The sequence below is a fragment of the Lissotriton helveticus genome, chromosome 3_1, assembly GCF_964261635.1.
Source record: "Lissotriton helveticus chromosome 3_1, aLisHel1.1, whole genome shotgun sequence".
Taxonomy (NCBI): Eukaryota; Metazoa; Chordata; class Amphibia; order Caudata; family Salamandridae; genus Lissotriton; species Lissotriton helveticus.
The window spans coordinates 770,098,777-770,117,126 of NC_136061.1; the positions used below are offsets into that span (position 1 = coordinate 770,098,777).

At 47.0% G+C, this 18,350-nt stretch overlaps 1 protein-coding gene across 1 annotated transcript in view; it reads left to right on the forward strand.

The window, feature by feature from the left end:
* Nucleotides 1-18,350, forward strand: part of TRIM66 (tripartite motif containing 66) — an 842,425-nt gene that overhangs the window by 507,165 nt on the left and 316,910 nt on the right. The window contains exon 3 of the mRNA XM_078680990.1: nt 6,677-6,780. Within this exon, the coding sequence (XP_078537116.1) occupies nt 6,772-6,780 (9 nt within the window). The 5' untranslated portion in view covers nt 6,677-6,771. The remainder of the gene's footprint in view (nt 1-6,676; nt 6,781-18,350) is intronic.

Below are 18,350 nucleotides of genomic sequence, written 5' to 3' on the forward strand. Positions count from 1 at the left end.
CATAGTATTTTCCATTGCTCTCCACCTTTTCGGACTGGGTCCTCAGTATCTCAATATTTTCTATTCCTGATTCTTCTTGCATTGATCCTACATGGTTCATTTCCACTAAATGCTCCAAATTAGGGTATACTTTTACTATATTTTCATTATTTACCTTATTTCTTGCCTTACGATTTTTTTTCCTTTGTCTCTTCGTTATTTTTTTAACTTGATAATTTTCCTTATTTGTATTTGTCTTTCCATGGGTCTCTTGCTTAGTTGGAGTTATCGTTATAATTTCCACGTTCTGGACTATTCTTTTTTCTATTTGCTTCGATTCGTTACCTTTCTCTAATTCCAATTGGTTTCTTCCGGAATTATTAAGATGTTCACATTTATTGTCCAGAGAGTGAGATACCTCCTCTTTATCATGTTTTTTGAGTACTAAGTCTTTGACGTCTTCCAGTATGCCACTTACTACTTCTGGTATAATTGAAAGTTTGTTTATGATTGGTTCACAAGCGCATTCAAAGTAGTTGGAAGCTGCATTTCTTTGGGCTTTGTTAATTAAGTTGTTTAATTCTGACAATTTTCGGTCTATTCCACTGACTGCATTAGCCATTACTCCAAGTATTTCAATTTGTGTATCCATTTTGTTTGACTGATATGTCAATGCCTCTAATGTTAAGGTTGATGTTTGATAAAATATATCCCATGTGGCTCCTAGATCTTGATTTATTGTATTTTTTGTGTTTTGATCAAATTTTATCTTAGTAGACCGGTTTTTATTATCCATTTCATCAATGTGATGATCTCCTTCCAACTTTTTCTTTTTAGCTAAATGATCATAATTCCATATACCATATGCAGCGTGTTCACATTGGCCTTCACTTTCAACATTTATTCCCTTTGAGATGGTACGATCTGCTTTTGCGTAATTCACGTCCCCATTTTTTTCCGCAAAATTGAAAAGTTTTGGGCTGAGACATTCTTGATTTCCGTCAATTAGTTCATTGCTTTTTCCAAGTTTTTTTAATGGTGTGGATTCCACTACTACCGCATACATTGTGTCGGTGTCAATTGCATCTATTAATTTCCGCTTTTTCGTTATCTCAATTTTAACTTCTAATGGTATTGGAATGTCCCTCATTGCTGTTCCTTTAAAATGGTCTTGTAGTTGCGAGTTTTGTGTTATCTCTTCCATCTCACTTTTATCCTTATCCATTCCTTCTGTTTGTATTGGCTGCGATGGGCTATGATCTAATAATTCCCTTTTTTGGTCTCTGATTTCGCATAATGAGTCCTTTTGTGTTATGATATTATTTTCGTCACTGGTTTCTAATATTTCACTTTTTTTTCCTTCTAAGATATTTATTGGTTCAATTGGGATCTGTAATCGGTTTTTAGTTGTGTCTGATTCCATTGACATGAGTACTCCGGCCGGATCTACCAGGAAGTCGAATTTCTGTGGTATTTTTGTCGATCTTTCGAACATCCGAGCAATTGGTGAGATTAGGGTTTGGTTTAGTACTTTTAACTGTGCTTTTACCTTTTTTTGTACCTTAGGTGCTTGAGTTTTCCGCGTCCGCTTTGTCAGGGGACCTGTTGTTCTTTCCTTCCCAGAACGCATCCCCAGTTAACTTTTTATTAGTATGCTTGCCAAAGAGTTCTGTGCCGCTGATGTAATAGTTGGTGTGTCAACACAAGATGATTGTTACAATAAAACCGTTTTTATAATAGTGGTAATAGTGGTAAATCTTTAGCCTCTCACTTGTGCTAGTTTCATGACCAATGTCCTGTTTATTCGATTTGGGCCTGAGAGGGAGTTGTCCAAAAGGTGTAGTTCCACAATTGGTTCTTATTTCCCTCTGGGCCCACTCTGCCGTGGCACCGTAGTAACACACCCTCAATAGGTTCCCTCAATAGGTTCCCTCCACTTGCTCCAGCCTGTGTGCTTTTCCTCTGTGAGCCCAAACCCGTCACACAATTTATTGCCGATGCCTATGCCTACTCCAGTACTAAAATCATTAGTGCCGCTATCACCAGGCTGCCCAGAGTCGTGGCCAATGTCAGCACAGCTCAGCACAGAATGAAACAAGCAGCCGTGTGACAAATAAGCAAGTTGGTAAGTTGGCAAATCACTCAACTCCAGGGCTATTACAGAGGACGATTACAGAGGTATAAAACACCTGCCGTCGGAGACTGATAGCGGAGGGCCTTAGGTGAAATGCAGTTAACCTGGCAAAGGAACACAGTCAAAATAGGCAAGCTCAAATAGTCTCTTCACCTCCCATGAGTATTGTAAGTCCTTCTAATTCCTTTTATTCCCTTTTCCTTTCCCTTTATGATCCGTACCAGGGGGGGAGCTCCTAGAGGGGCTTAGCACTCGCAAATCAGGACTCACCCTCGCTGCTCCGCTTCCTCCACTCCTATACAGGGAAGGCCAGGACTGCTGGTAAGCTGCTGCCAGGACTCATTCCACACTCCACAGTTATTATCAGGGCTCAGGTCTCTTCTGCTGAGCTCCGTAAGTCTGTAAGTCGGTAAGTTGACTCGCTCTTCTATTGAGTTCCGTGGATCGAGCTTTTTTTCCAGCAGGGATGGACGGAGAGGGGCGAGGGGCGGCGAGGGGCGGAGAGGGGCGGCGAGGGCCGGGGCCGGGGGGTTTTCTTCCTCAGCTCCCTCCTCTCCCGCCTTCTACCTCTCTCTTGTCCGGAGCCGTCAGCTGGGAGAGCTGTGCTTTGTGAAGTCGCGGGGGGGGGCGATGGGCCAGGACCAGTACCGGGACTCGGAGTCACCGTGCACTGCGCAGGACCAATGCGCGGTATTACACGGTATTGCAAAACGCAGTATGCCAAAAGCCGCCGCCGGTATTGCAAACACGGTATGCCAAAAGCCGCCGCCTAAGCTGCCGTGAATCTCCTATGCTCCGCTCAGCACCGGCTCAGCTCCGTGATCTCTCAGGACACAACTCGACTGCTCATGCTTCAAGCTGCTCACTAGCGCCACTGCAAGCGATTTCGCAATTATTAATTATTGATTTAGCTTTATGCTAAGTTCACTCTACTTTGTATTTCTTGAATTCTTTATGAGTTCTGACTGACATCATTTATGCCTAATTTTCCCTTAGAATAGGGATTCCTTCCTTTATGGAAAGCGCTGTATGATATTTATGATATTCTCTGCATTGATTCTATTTTTCTATTATCAATTCTGTAACCTGATTGATATCTGACTAATGAATGGTGAGTCAGAGAAACTTAAATTTTGATTGGAAAATAAATCCCTTTAAACTACTCACAACTCTCATTATTAACTTAAATATTTATTTGCATTTGATATGCTCATGTTTATGTAGATGGCCTCTTGAACCTAACATGGTGGAAAAGATCCTTCATCTTGAGCGGAAAATGAGGGTAATGATTCTTTGGCAAGGGGAGTTTACCGTGAGATTTCCGCTCCACCACATGTCATTAATGCACATGTTTTGATTCCTGGTCAGATTTACCCATGTACAGAAATCACCACTGGCCATTTGTTGCACGCTGGAATGACTTTGGTGAATGACTGTGGATCAACAGCAAGTACACTCCTCTGGTAAAAGATTTCTAATGGGATTGACACAAAAACAATTGCAATGCTTTTGATAAAAATTTAGAAGTTTAGGTACTCACTATCCCAGAATACTGTTTTCTTCTGACAAGTGTCTGTATTTGGCCATTAAAATATCGTACCTGTACTGAGAAGTGCAGGCAATGGATATGATACAGGGATGGTGGCATTCATTAATATACAGAATGTCACGAATTTTTGACCACAGTTGAATTGGACTTAACCGTAATAGTGTTAGAAACCTTAGTGGCAACATTTTGCAAGTTCCTTTGGTGAGAAAAAATACTGCTCCGCTATTTCAATGGATAGGTAGATAATATACAGCAACGCAGATAGCATAATAGAGCTATCAAAAAACCTAGAATTCATGCGAACATCAAAGATGTATGTAAAAGAATGCAAAAACAATCCTCCAGCTAGAAATAATATATCACTAGTAACAGCCACAACTTAAAATGCGTATACATAAAAGTTTCCAATAGCAAATTTTACCTCCAGCAATTAACTTGCCACTTTTGCTGTTGCACAGAAATGCACAGTTGTACATAAATTAATCCTCACATAAAAAGTTCTGACAAATATTATGTCCTGTACAGAACTTTTTTGGTGAGCATCAATATGCAAAAGCTACCCATCCTATACCCTGAAAATACGGAGATGCAAGCACATCACAAAGAGGCATGCATCCATATGTCTTACACTCACATTTAACCATCAGCTAACAGGTGCATACCTCGCACAGCCTGCATGTGACTGGAAGCAAACATGCATTGAGCACTAGTGAGAAGTTTTACAAGTGGCCGACAGAAGAGTGAAAGTTTGTTTATGAAGAGTTAAGCTGCTGTTACCTGAACTGGAGTTGCCGGTTTTCAGTTTGGGATTCTGATGAGACTCCTTTATCCACTGGAAGATCTGCTTGGACGCTGTGGGTGATGCCAGATCGGCGTCCTTGGTGGAGGAGGCAGGGCTGCTGCCAGCATGCTGTGAGGGGGACACGGAGGGCGGTGGCACTAGCTCCTTTGGTGGCAGAGACAGTGGTTGGTGCTTGTCCTGGGTGTCCAGGATGAGTAACGGGCTGGCTGGCCTGGGATCCCAGTTGCCATCTCCACCACTTGCCTCAGGAACTGAATAACCCCATGGTGTAGACCGGGTTGGGGTGAAGTTGCCACCGGCCACTGTTTGGAGGTGAACTCAAGGAAGCAGAGAGGCCGCAAGCTGTGCTGTGCGGCCTGCAGCCTGGTCTTCACCAACTCCAGCAGGCATATGATGATCGCCCCACAGTGCCACCACATATGGAGAGAGACAGGGGGCAAACAGTGAGGGGCAATGTGCAATGCAAGGCATTGCAGCCAGGTGGCAGATGAGAGGCAGAGGGTATTAATGCACACAGAGACATTATGACATTACAAAAAAACCCACAAGATAAAGGCATGCAGTTCTGTGCATTCAAAGCCTTAAAAATATTATTTCACAAAAGTGGATGAAAAAAGTACTTTGGCAGCGGGGAAGCTCATAAGAGAAGCACACAAGAAACAACACAGGAACAACAGGAAACAGTATGCTATAGCCAATAGAAATGGAGGAGAGGTAGGTGGCAAACACAGGAACCAATGAAAAGCCAGGAAAGCAAGGGAGCGGGATGTAAGCCCCTTTTAAGATATATTTAATACACTAGATTTCACAAGCACAGTGCAAGTACTGGGCAGGTGGAATCTAAAAAGGTTATTGTGAAAAGTGTATTAGTGGAGGGGCAATTTTTCATTACACAAATAAATGGTTTTCCATAGAGTATATTTAAATCCGAACCCTGTGTGACCCTATGTAGTCAGACCCCCAGGATTTTGTGATTTGCAAAACAAAATCGTGAAATCTGTACTTTTGTAAAAATGCCGCGATTTTTACCAACGTGCCCACAAAATATGTAAAAAACAAAAAAAGCAGCTGGTCACTGTTTTCACTGGCTCTGTGCTGCCACTGAACCGGTAAAGGGAGGTGAGCAACAGGCGGGCAGCAGAGGTGATAAATTCCTCTGTCGCCTGCCTTTGAAATGCAACTCGCCCCCTTTTGAGCAATTAGCCTGCAGGCTGCCTCACACCTTTGTGTGCCTCCTGCAGGCCATTTGAAAGGCTCTCCTGTCCCCCACCTTCCACTGCACTTCTCTCCCTCGGTTCCCCCAAACACCCTCCGATTCCAGGCTCTGTACTGCTGGAAACTCTGCAACGTTAGAGTCTGTGACATTGCACAGTCTCCACCAGTGACAGAGTACAAGTCTGCAGTATTTTTGTGGCGGGCACATTTTTTGCCCACCACAAAAATACTGCGAATATTGAGGTTTTGGGTCACAGACTTAGCTTTTTTGGCCGAAAAATTTGCCACCCAGAGCCGCAAAATCCTGGGGGGGTCACTGTAGTAGTGCACACCTTTATCTTGAAGAGGATCCCATCACTTGATTGAAACACTGTTAAAAAGTAAATAGCATATATAAGATGTTATGAGTTTCAAGTAAGGTTTCTGGTGTTCATTGATTCTATGCATTGGATCCAGATATGTAAAATGTGCTATTTGTACTGATATGCTTTTTCCAATACCATCAGGGACGTAGCTTCAGGGAGGGTGCTTGGGGTGTTACACCCCCCCCAATAAATGTATTTTCTGAAAAATTATTGTGTACAGGTGATGTACATCGGGTATGTGAGCTGTCTGTCACAATTTTACACACACACACAAACAAAAACATACACCCACTCTCCGTTTTGAAAATCTTCAAAACTGTTATTTTACAAAATATTGTGTTTCTCTTACTTAGTACCTCTAACAATCCATATTCCTCTCCCTTTCCAATGCCCCGTAAGCCACTCTCATACACCCTGCTTGTCATATAATGTATTTGGAGGCGATTGTTGGAAAATCTGAATCACCCCTCAAACCCCCCCCCCCCCCCCCCCGCAATCTTACTGACCAAGCTACGCTGAATATCATGTCTCAGTTTAGTTTTTAATAAGCTAAGGAAATCCACAAACATTCAAAACTGACTTGTGGTTGCTTCATTTCCTGATCTATTCTGTTGACATATATTTCCCCCCAGGTCTTATCTCCTGTCCTGCGTGCAAACAAACCTGCCACACGAGGGATGTTGTTGAAAACTTTTTTCTCAAGGACTTTGCAAAAATAAACTCTGCCATGGCTAGGGTAAGTGTGCCCTAATTGCTTCTATTTTACAATTAAACATTTATTGAATTTGTGGCTAGGTCTTTCAATATGAATTCTGCGGTATTTTCAGGCTATGATACAATTATTTCTCATATACATTAAAAAGTGCAGCTTCAGAAAAGAATATAGTTGAAAATAACTATGCAAGTTAATGCTTATGAATCTCGGTGAAACTGAGAATACAGCTAATGTGTCACATATATATTCGACATACGCATATCATCGATTGTATTATTTAGGTGAACTTCATTGCTTCCAGAAAGTAGACAATATTCCAAATTTCAAACCCATACAATTTAATCATCTTTTCTGCAGACCAGATCTTATATGCAGCAGGAAAGAAAGCGACATGTTCTTTCGTCAAACGTTTTTTTCTTAATCCCGGGTCTAGGGAATATGTGTGTAATAAACTAGAAGATTTTTTTCTTCTATTATCATTGAGTACAGTCTCAATAACACAAAGTTTAACAAGCAATTGATAGCAACTGGTCAATAGGGAGACATTGATCATGAATTGTGTGCAAAAAATCATGTTTAGAACAATTTAGATTGAAACATTACTATTAATTTATGGCCTCTGGGCGCAGTTGTGTTTATGATACATTTTTGAATTAAGCACATTGGTTTTAGAGGCAATTGCCTTTGGCTTCTATTAGGGAATTTGACATCTTGATAAAGGAAAAGAGGTCTCTCATTTTACTTTAGAATTTGGTTCTGTAACTGAATGGGAAAGTCTGGTGTGGGTAGGTTCTGGCCCTTACCAGAACAATTCTAAATATTTTATTTATTTATACTGAGTTTATAGAGCGCCTGGTTACACTAGCCAGTGTGTCCCCGCGCTATTCAGTGGCCTAAATGATCCCTATTGCAGCTCATGAAAAAAAATACAAATTAATATTTGGGGAACAAGTGTGTCTTAAGTTCTTTACGGAAAACTTTTTCGGACGGCTCCATCCGGAGTCTGAGGGGGAGAGTGTTCCAGCTCCGGGCCGCCAGGAGGCGGAAGGATCTGCCGCCCATCCTGGCTCTGCTGGTCTTCGGGAAACACATTAACCCAGCACCCTCCGACCGAAGGGGCCTAGTTGGTTTATACAATGTGAGCAAATTCCGCAGGAAGCTGGGGCCCTTACCGTGAGCGATCCGGTGGCCTATACACAAGATCTTAAACTGGACACGCTCTTTAATTGGTAGCCAATGAAGCGTCCCCAAGGCCTTTTTGGAGGAAGATCTTTTTGGCAGCATCAATACTAGGCGTGCAGCAGCATTTTGGATACCTTGCAATCGTTGGAGGCATCTCACGTTAGCTCCCAAATATAAGGCATTCCCATAGTCCAGCCTGGAGGTCACCAGGGCATGGACCAGGGCCCTCCTTGCTGACACTGGGAGCAGATCGAGCGTCTTTCTCAAACAACGGAGAATGCCAAAGCAAGTACCGGCTACACGTCTAGTATGATGCTCGAAAGATAGTTTGGAGTCCATCCGATACCCAAGTTCTTGACCTGATCTTTAGGTAGTGGTAAGGGGCCCAAAGTCTGGGGCCACCATGCGGATGTCCAAACAGACGGAGACTTGCCTATGATGAGCACCTCTGTCTTGTCTCCGTTTAATCTGAGACAGTTGTTAGACATCCAATTGGCCAGGTCCTGGAGGAAGGATGTAAACTGACTAGCTGCTTGCTCAGCTGGCTGTGAAAGAGCTACAACCAGCTGAGTGTCGTCCGCATAGGTCACCACAGCAACCCCATGTTTCTCCGCGATTGATGCCACTGGGGCAACATAGAGGTTGAATAAAGTGGGACTCAGGCTAGAGCCTTGGGGAACTCCCTGGTTCAGGGCGATAGCTCTGGACCTATGGGGCCCCTGCTCCACACAGAAACTGCGACCAAGGAGAAAGGACTTCAGCCATTGCCACGCTTTGCCAACAACTCCTCCCTCTCTCAGGCGCTGAAGCAGAGTGTGATGAGCCACAGTGTCAAACGAGGCACTGAGATCTAAAAGAATCAGTGCCGCAGTTTGACCCTCATCCACATGCTTCCGTAGCATCTCCGTGGAGTAGAGTAGAGCAGACTCTGTGGAATGGAGAGCACGGAAGCCAGCCTGAGTGGGATGATAGAGTTGTTGGGTTTCAATATGAGCCATGAGTTGTTGGTTAGCCAATTTTTCCGCTATTTTGGCGATATAGGGGAGAAGTGAAATAGGCCGTAGGTTGCTCATTTGAGCGATGCTAATCTGTGGTTTCTTCTTAAGTGGAAGTACCACTGCCTGTTTCCACGCCGTAGGAACCGTATCAGAGTCAAACAACAGTGTCAGGAGATGCCTGACATACGGCGCTAATGTCTCCATATTGCTTCTCAAAATTTTGGCTGGGGCCGGATCCCTGGGAGAGCCTGATTTTACACTTCCGGCTACCTTTTTTAGCTCGTCAATGTCAGGGGCCAAAAAAGTACGCAGCTTATCTATGGCTGAAAGTCCCTCATCCAGCAGAGTTTGGTCAATGGAGCAGGCTCTGGCCGTGTTGGGAAAGGCAGCGTAGATATCCTGTACCTTATTATGAAAGTAGTCAGCTATCTGATTGCAAGATTGCACTGAGGTCGCTGCTCTTTCTTCCAGACAAGCCAAAGAGGATAATTCCTTATATACTGTAAAGAGTTCTTTGGCGGAGCAGTCAGCCTTAGTAATCCTTTCAGTGTAATAATCTGCCCGAGTTTTCCTTATCAGAGCATGGTACTTTCTAAGATTCAACTTATATTCCCTCTCATGGTCTGGTGAATATTCCTGTCTCCAGGTTCTTTCAAACCGTTTACAGGCAGTCTTAGCCCTTTTTAGATCCGCATTAAACCACGCCGCGGATTTGGTTCGCCGCATGGGTCCCCTATTTGACCAACGTGCTGTTGCGTCCAGAGTAGCGTGGATGCGTCGATCAAGTGTTTAGGCCCAAACCTTCCGGTGGTCCCCCCTGCTCCAAACGGGCCTTAAAATCTGCAGGGGAAAACCTAGCCCATCGCCTCTGTAACTTAAGAGTACCATCCCCTTTCCCCTGGATAATTCCTGGGAAGTGGTTGATCTGAAATGGTACCAAGAAGTGATCCGTCCAGACCATTGGTTCAGGGGGATCAACTGTGAGGGAGTCCCAGTTACAAAAAATAGGGTCTAACGTATGTCCGAGTCGGTGTGTGGGCAGTTCCGACTTAAGAACTAATTGCAAAGTTAACAAATCATTACGGACCTCTTGGGCCGAGATGCTCAATGCATCGTTAAAATGAAGATTAAAATCACCTAACAACAGAAATTTCTCATAGCGCAAAGCTGGGGATAGTATGTTCTGTATCAAGCTGGCGGCAAACTGACTATTACCTCCAGGGGGTCTGTATACTAGGAGTCCTTTAATTATATAGTTTTTAGAGACAGATATAGTAAAGGTTCCGGCCTCACTATCAGATATTGAAATGGTCTCCAAAGTACATTCAATCCCGTGCTTGTAAATAATCGCAATCCCTTCGCCCCTTCCACATGGTCTATCCAACCTACAAATACCATAACCTGGGGGGAGTGCTTCCAGCACCTCGGGGGACGACTCCTCGTCCAGCCAAGTTTCGGTGGTGAACAAGATATCTAATTTACTATCCTCAAGTAGATCCCGCACTTCCATTCTGTGCTTCCTGAGGGACATGCAGTTAATTAATGCGCAGCCGAGCTTTCTGGTGAAACCATTACAGGCCTTCCAGTGGCTGAATGAGTAGCCACAGCGACTATAAGTATTCCCGGGGTCATCAGTAGCACAATCCCTAACAGGCAGACACCTGCACTCGGTGCATTTTCGCAGATCTTGTAGCTCCTGGCGGGAATAACAGAGGTCTACCTGAGATCGCGCAGGGGTTCTGGCCCCCGGCCCCCCCGGCCGCGGACGGGCGCAGATGGGCTTGCCTTAGGCGCGCCCGCTGCACGGCCGGAAAAAGCACATTGATATACCGGAAGAGGAGGTGGGGGGCGTGGCCTGATGCAGTGGGCGTCGCCTGTGTCAGCAGGGAAATGGCGTCAAGAATGTATCCCGCGGCAGCGATAATATCGGCTGCGCGAGGAAGCCCAGAGCGAGGAGAGATGAGTAAGTGCCCCGGGAAGGGGGGAGTTAAAATAAAACACAATATCACACAAGATTTTAAAATATTAAACAAACTTTCTCCCGGCTGTGCCTCAGGAGGTCAAGTATCCACTGGCTCGCGCTAGCAGTCAGCGCATTTTTTATAGTCTATCGGTGGGGGGCGTGGCCTGATGCAGTGGGCGTCGCCTGTGTCAGCAGGGAAATGGCGTCAAGAATGTATCCCGCGGCAGCGATAATATCGGCTACGCGGGGAAGCCCAGAGCGAGGAGAGATGAGTAAGTGCCCAGGGAAGGGGGGAGTTAAAATAAAACACAATATCACACAAGATTTTAAAATATTAAACAAACTTTCTCCCGGCTGTGCCTCAGGAGGTCAAGTATCCACTGGCTCGCGCTAGCAGTCAGCGTGCTTTTTATAGGCTATCGGCGGGGGCGTGGCCTGATGCAGTGGGCGTCGCCTGTGTCAGCAGGGAAATGGCGTCAAGAATGTATCCCGCGGCAGCGATAATATCGGCTGCGCGGGGAAGCCCAGAGCGAGGAGAGATGAGTAAGTGCCCAGGGAAGGGGGGAGTTAAAATAAAACACAATATCACACAAGATTTTAAAATATTAAACAAACTTTCTCCCGGCTGTGCCTCAGGAGGTCAAGTATCCACTGGCTCGCGCTAGCAGTCAGCGCGCTTTTTATAGGCTATCGGCGGGGGGCGTGGCCTGATGCAGTGGGCGTCGCCTGTGTCAGCAGGGAAATGGCGTCAAGAATGTATCCCGCGGCAGCGATAATATCGGCTGTGCGGGGAAGCCCAGAGCGAGGAGAGATGAGTAAGTGCCCAGGGAAGGGGGGAGTTAAAATAAAACACAATATCACACAAGATTTTAAAATATTAAACAAACTTTCTCCCGGCTGTGCCTCAGGAGAACAAGTATCCACTGGCTCGCGCTAGCAGTCAACGCGCTTTTTATAGGCTATCGGCGGGGGGCGTGGCCTGATGCAGTGGGCGTCGCCCTGTGTCAGCAGGGAAATGGCGTCAAGAATGTATCCCGCGGCAGCGATAATATCGGCTGCGCGAGGAAGCCCAGAACGAGGAGAGATGAGTAAGTGCCCAGGGAAGGGGGGAGTTAAAATAAAACACAATATCACACAAGATTTTAAAATATTAAACAAACTTTCTCCCGGCTGTGCCTCAGGAGGTCAAGTATCCACTGGCTCGCGCTAGCAGTCAGCGCGCTTTTTATAGGCTATCGGCGGGGGCGTGGCCTGATGCAGTGGGCGTCGCCTGTGTCAGCAGGGAAATGGCGTCAAGAATGTATCCCGCGGCAGCGATAATATCGGCTGCGCGTGGAAGCTGTATATTTTTTGTAACATAACTTGCAAATATGCGGTTACTGTGCATTTTCTACGCAGAATTGAATAACTTAAAGGAAACACTTTAAATAATGTATACCAAGTAGTTCATGAAGAATATATTTTACAACTAATAGGTATGAAATACAGACGTGATTCATGATGCATCTCTATATCACAAGCCAGGGAAGCAGTTTCGCCTAATAGGTGTCAATACATTGTTATCAGAAAGTCTGGATTTCTTTCCTGCTGCTACTGTTGCTTGTATTGTGCATTTTCCCATATAAAACATTTACAATGTAGAAAAACAAATAACTATTGTTTCTGTATAGCCTTTGTTCTTTTTCTGTCGAAATTACGTTATTGGATAGGTTAGCCAAATTTACAAAATGCACCTAATACAAAAACGGATCGATGTGCATCACTTTATGGACTTAATTGTATTACCACAAGACCGATAAAATACAACATTTGATCATCCTCTAAGTAATCTTTTATTATAATTGTTGGACCTGGGGTTAGCAGACTACATAGGGTAGCTTGGCACAAAGTAGGAAGGTCTAACCCAAAGGCAAAAGTGTTAAGCTTGCGTCACACCCTTACAGTAACTCAGCGTCCATCCATTAAAAAATAACACTACACCAGTTTAGAAAAATACGGTTCACTTTTATAAAAGTTTTTGTATACTTTCGCTTATTTCCTCTGACTGTTTTGTCACTACTCACATTAAGTATTTCTCCCCTAATCAATTCAGCAATACATTGTTTCTTAACTCAATGGGGCCAACACGGCATTAAGAATTCTATAATAAAGGCATTTCCTTGGTTAAACTGACTTGGCACATTAGGAAGCAGAGTCTATCACCTACAAAGGAACAAGGGAATATTCACTTGGGTCCAGATGGTAAATTAATTACTACAACCTGCTCAATTAAATTACATCAGGTGATTGACAAAGGGATGTCAGAGTAATCTTCCCCTTCCCCCACTGAAAAAGAAAGGTTAAGCAACAAACTCAGACAATGTCAGCATTATTCGTGTTCAATGGTCTTTTTCCGCTTTGTCACCCTTCTTTACTTTACACGAGTCCCGGTGGCTTCCTGGTCTCAGTCTTCCCTGACTTGCCAGTTCAGTGCTTCAAGTAATTAAATGGGGGGGGGGTCTCCCTTCCAGGACCTTTGGATGTTAATCCCCGGACCCACAACAGTCCCCAGTTCCCTCCTTACTTGAGGCCAACAGAGTTTTGGATTATTTCAGTCGACTCTGCGCAATCGCCGCGGACCGGCACTCACCACCTGACTCCCTCTCCCCAGCGGCGCCTCCCTCGTTGGCCAGGCCGGATGACAACCAAGCCGGCACCGAGGGGAGGTCGCACTGGGTCTGTGGCTCCGCTGGTTTCTCTTCCGTCGAGCTCTGCCTCGAGCCGTTTCCGTCGTCTCCCTGGCAAACGGCGTTACTGAGCAGGCGCGGGAGAGTAGCGGCTTTAGGCAAATGCCGCCCCTTCTCCTCAGGCGATCAGTGGCCCTTCTCCGGACCTGCGTGTTCGTAGGTATTTCCTGGCTAGCACTCCGCCCCCTTCCTGGGATAGTGAACGCTGCACCGGGCCTGCGCAGAATCGCGCCTCCTCAGCTTTCGCCCGTCACCCGCTCCGCTACGCTACCACAGCAGCCTCCGACTGTCCCTGGTCACCCAGTCAGAAACGGGCTGTAGGACAGGCGGAACACACCCCAGGGGTCTCGGTTCTCTCCACCAGGGTTACCTATATCGGAGGAAGATTCTCCCAGCCGCGCCTCTAAGTGAAGGTGAGGGGAGACTTGGTGGGCCAAGCGCAGGCGGCAGGTGGGCACGAAGAGAGAAGGGGGGGTAATTAATTCCCTCAATCCTTTCACCAGCCTTGCAGAGTTTCTCAAGGTTTTAGTTAGTTCTCAAATACTGGACAGCGGGGCTGACTTTTACACCACTCCACTCCTCGAAAAGTCTCTCAAGCTCACCCTAGGCTAGGGGTTAGACCTTTTTTTAACTCGAGAGGACTTCCTGTCCAGGGTGAACAGGAACGCAGTCTAACAGGGTCAGGTCTGCAGGAAGAGGGGGCGGTGATTACTGTAAGGAGGCAACCCTTAAAAAGAAGTCCACCCTCTGAATGTCCTACCCCACCTAGCGCCACAGCCTGTACTCCAGCTGACCCTCTCTGAATGACAAAATGGCCGCCCTGCAGTTGGCCTTTTATACCCCTAGCCCCTAGTGTCCAGAACAGGCCAGAAGGTTCTAGATTCCCCATATAAGTCTATGGGCCAGTCCCTGAAGTAATCAGTTGTGGCAGTTACCAGCCACCATTTTGTGTGACTAAATTTTCATGAGAAAAGGGGGAACTTCTAGGCCTCAATAAAAGTATGAGGACAAGGTAGCACCCACCCCCTAGGACAACACCAAAAATTTCAGTGGACATAAAGAGAAAAATGAAAAGTACTAGGAGGCAAAAGGGGACAAAATAAATAAATAAATAGGAGGGACCACCCAAAGGGTTGACAGGTCTAACACGCGTCCCCCCCAGCTGAAAGTGGGGAGAGCTACCCAACCCCTTGGGAGTTCTCATCACTAAGGCGGAAATACCTGGAGAGACCGTCTGCATTGGCGTGGTCCACTCCTGGCCGATGTTCCACCCGGAAGTCCATTCCCTGTAGGGAGATGGACCATCTCAACAGCTTGGGATCCTCTCCCTTCATTTGCATCAGCCAACGAAAGGGTCGGTGGTCGGTCTGAACCAGGAAGTGCGAGCCAAACAAGTATGGCCGCAACTTCTTCAGAGCCCATACCACTGCAAAGGCTTCCCGCTCAATTGCACTCCACTTCTGTTCCCGGGGAAGCAGTCTCCTGGACAGGAAGACAACAGGTTGATCCAGACCCTCTTCATTGAGTTGCGATAACACTGCCCCAATGCCATGCTCTGATGCGTCTGTCTGGACAATGAATTCCTTGGAAAAATCCGGAGCTCTCAGGACTGGTGCTGCACACATTGCTTGTTTCAACTTTTCAAAGGCTTGCTGACAAGCCTCCGTCCAGACTACCCGTCGGGGTTGCTTCTTAGATGTAAGCTCAGTTAGGGGGGCCACCATAGTGCCATACCCCTTCACAAAGCGACGGTAGTATCCTGTGAGGCTCAGGAAGGCTCGGACCTCTGTTTGGGTCTTGGGGGGCTCCCAGGCCATATTTGCCTCAATCTTTGCCTGGAGGGGCTGCACCGTTCCCCTGCCCACCAAGTGGCCTAGGTCCACCACTGACCCCTGCCCGATCTGACATTTACTGGCCTTGATTGTCAAGCCAGCCTGTTTCAGGGCCTGGAGAACAGCTTGTAAGTGACACAAATGGTCCTCCCAACTGCTGCTGAAGACGACAATGTCATCCAGATAAGCAGCGGAGAACGCCTCCATCCCTGAGAGGACCTGGTTCACCAGCCGCTGAAAGGTGGCAGGGGCGTTCTTGAGCCCACAGGGCATTACGCAGAACTGGTAGTGGCCCTCAGGCGTACAGAAGGCTGACCTTTCCGTTGCTCCATCTGTAAGGGAGATCTGCCAGTACCCTGAAGTGAGGTCAAAGGTACTCAAGTATTGGGCAGCTCCCAGTCGGTCAATAAGTTAATCCGCCCTAGGGATCAGATGTGCATCAGTTTTGGTCACTGAATTCAGTCCCCGGTAATCCACACAGAACCTCAGTTCTGGAGTGGTGCCCGGTGGGGCAGCTTTTGGTACCAGAACCACCGGACTGGACCAGGGGCTACTAGAAGGTTCGATTACTCCTAGCTCCAGCATCTTTGTAACTTCACTGTGGATGCTGGCCTTCACCTTGTCTGACATCCGGTAGGTCTTAGACTTCACAGGTGGGCTGTCTCCTGTGTCCACATCATGGGTACACAGGTGGGTCCTTCCCGGGACAAGGGAGAACAGCGAGGAATATTGCTCCAGGACCTGGCGGCAGTCCCTCCGCTGTTCAGGAGTCAGGGATGGTGAGAGAATCACTCCCTCCCTCCACCGACCCATCCTTTTCCTGAGACGAAAAGAGATCAGGGAGAGGCTCGCTTTCCGCTTCCTCTGCTCCATCAGTCACCATCATTAAGATGACCTCGGGCCTCTCATGGTGGGGTTTGAGACGATTGGCATGAAGCACCCGTAGGGGCTGTCGAGGGTCTTAAGGTCCACCAAGTAAGTGGCCTTTCCCTTTTTCTCCATCACCTCAAAGGGGCCTGTCCAGTGATCCTGGAGGGCACTTAGCTCTCCAGGTTCCATCACCCACACTTTCTGGCCAGGCTCCAACTCCACAGGGTGAGCGTTGTGGTCATACCACTCCTTCATCACTGCTTGGCTGGCTTCCAAGTTGTCTGAAGCTTGCTGCCACAACTTAGCCATTTGGCTCCGGAAGGCCAGCATGTAGCTCACCACATCCTGGGGAAGCTTCCTGGGAGTCTTTTCCCATCCATCTTTCACCAGGCTGAGAGGTCCACGCACAGGGTGCCCATACAGAAGCTCGAAGGGGCTGAAGCCCACTCCCTTCTGTGGAACTTCCCTGTAGGAAAACAACAGACAGGGTAGGAGGACGTCCCATTTCCTCCACAGGCTCTCAGGCAGACTTCTTATCATGCCTTTCAAGGTCTTGTTGAACCTTTCCACCAGACCATTGGTCTGTGGGTGATAAGGAGTGGTAAACCAGTAGGTAACGCCGCACTCCTTCCACATAGCCCGCATTTATGCTGACATGAAGTTGGTCCCCCTGTCGGACACAACCTCCTTGGGGAAACCCACTCGGGTAAAGATCCCCATCAGGGCCCTAGCCACCGCAGGTGCAGTAATGGTCCTCAGAGGAATTGCCTCTGGGTACCGTGTGGCGTGATCCACCAGAACCAGGATAAACCTGTGACCAGCTGTAGTAGGTGGATCCAATGGCCCCACAATGTCGATGCCCACCCTTTCAAAGGGGGTGCTAACGACAGGAAGTGGTTCCAGGGGAGCTTTCAGCTTCACCCCTGTTTTTCCACTGGCTTGGCAAGACACACAGGTCCGACAGTACGTGTCGGACGCCACCCTCATCTGAGGCCAATAAAAGTGGGGGACAAGCCGGGCAAAGGTCTTGTCCTGCCCTAAGTATCCTGCCAAGGGTATCTCATGGGCCAGTCCTAAAAGAAAGGCTCGGTAACGTTGAGGGACAACCAAGGCCCTTGATGAACCGTGCGCTGGTGCCTTAGGTTCACTGTAGAGGAGTCCATCCTCCCAGTAAATATAGTAATTCCCAGTAACATTCCCTACTGCCTGGGCTTCGGCCTGTCGCCTCAGTCCCTCAAGGGTTGGGCACTCCTTCTGGCCCTTACAAAACTCCTCCTTGGTTGTATCTCTGGATTCGCTGCCACCATTAGGAGTACTGGGAGTCCCTACTTGCAGGGCCTTAAAGTCTAACTCTCTAAGACTCAACTCATGAGCTAGCCTCTTCTCCTCCCTCTCCTTCTCTAATTTTGCCAACTCCCATTTTAACTGCCTCTTCTCCCTCCTGTCCGCTAGTTCAGCTTCGGTCAAGCTCCTCACAGAGACACTGCTGCCCTCTCTTGAGAGTGTTCTGGGACCTGTCAGTAGGTTCTCCCTCTCAGTTCGGAACAGTCCATCCACTCCGATGACAGTGTCCCGATCCCCTTCTTCCTCCTCCTTCCCATCTGGGTGCGCTGCCACCCACGCTCTCAACCGGGTTTGGAGTTCCCCCTTTTTAGCACCACGCTTGAAGAACACTCCCATATTTTGGCAAAATTCTCTGAGTTGAGCCACAGTATAGGTTTCCAATTCTTCCAGAGCAAATTCCATTTTGCCAATGAGAGTCAGGGACAGCCGCTTGGAAGAAATTAGTTAAGAGGGTAATTAGAAGTTACTTTCACCCACCACCAGGAGAAAATTTGGAAAAGCAAAAATTTTATTAGGAAGTCCGCTTGGAGAAAACTCCAGGTGTAGGCATGTGGTACACACTGCGTTACTATTGAGTGGACGCAAGCACAAGCTCTATCCCACCGCTGAACACCAATTATGTTGGACCTGGGGTTACCAGACTACATAGGGTAGCTTGGCACAAAGTAGGAAGGTC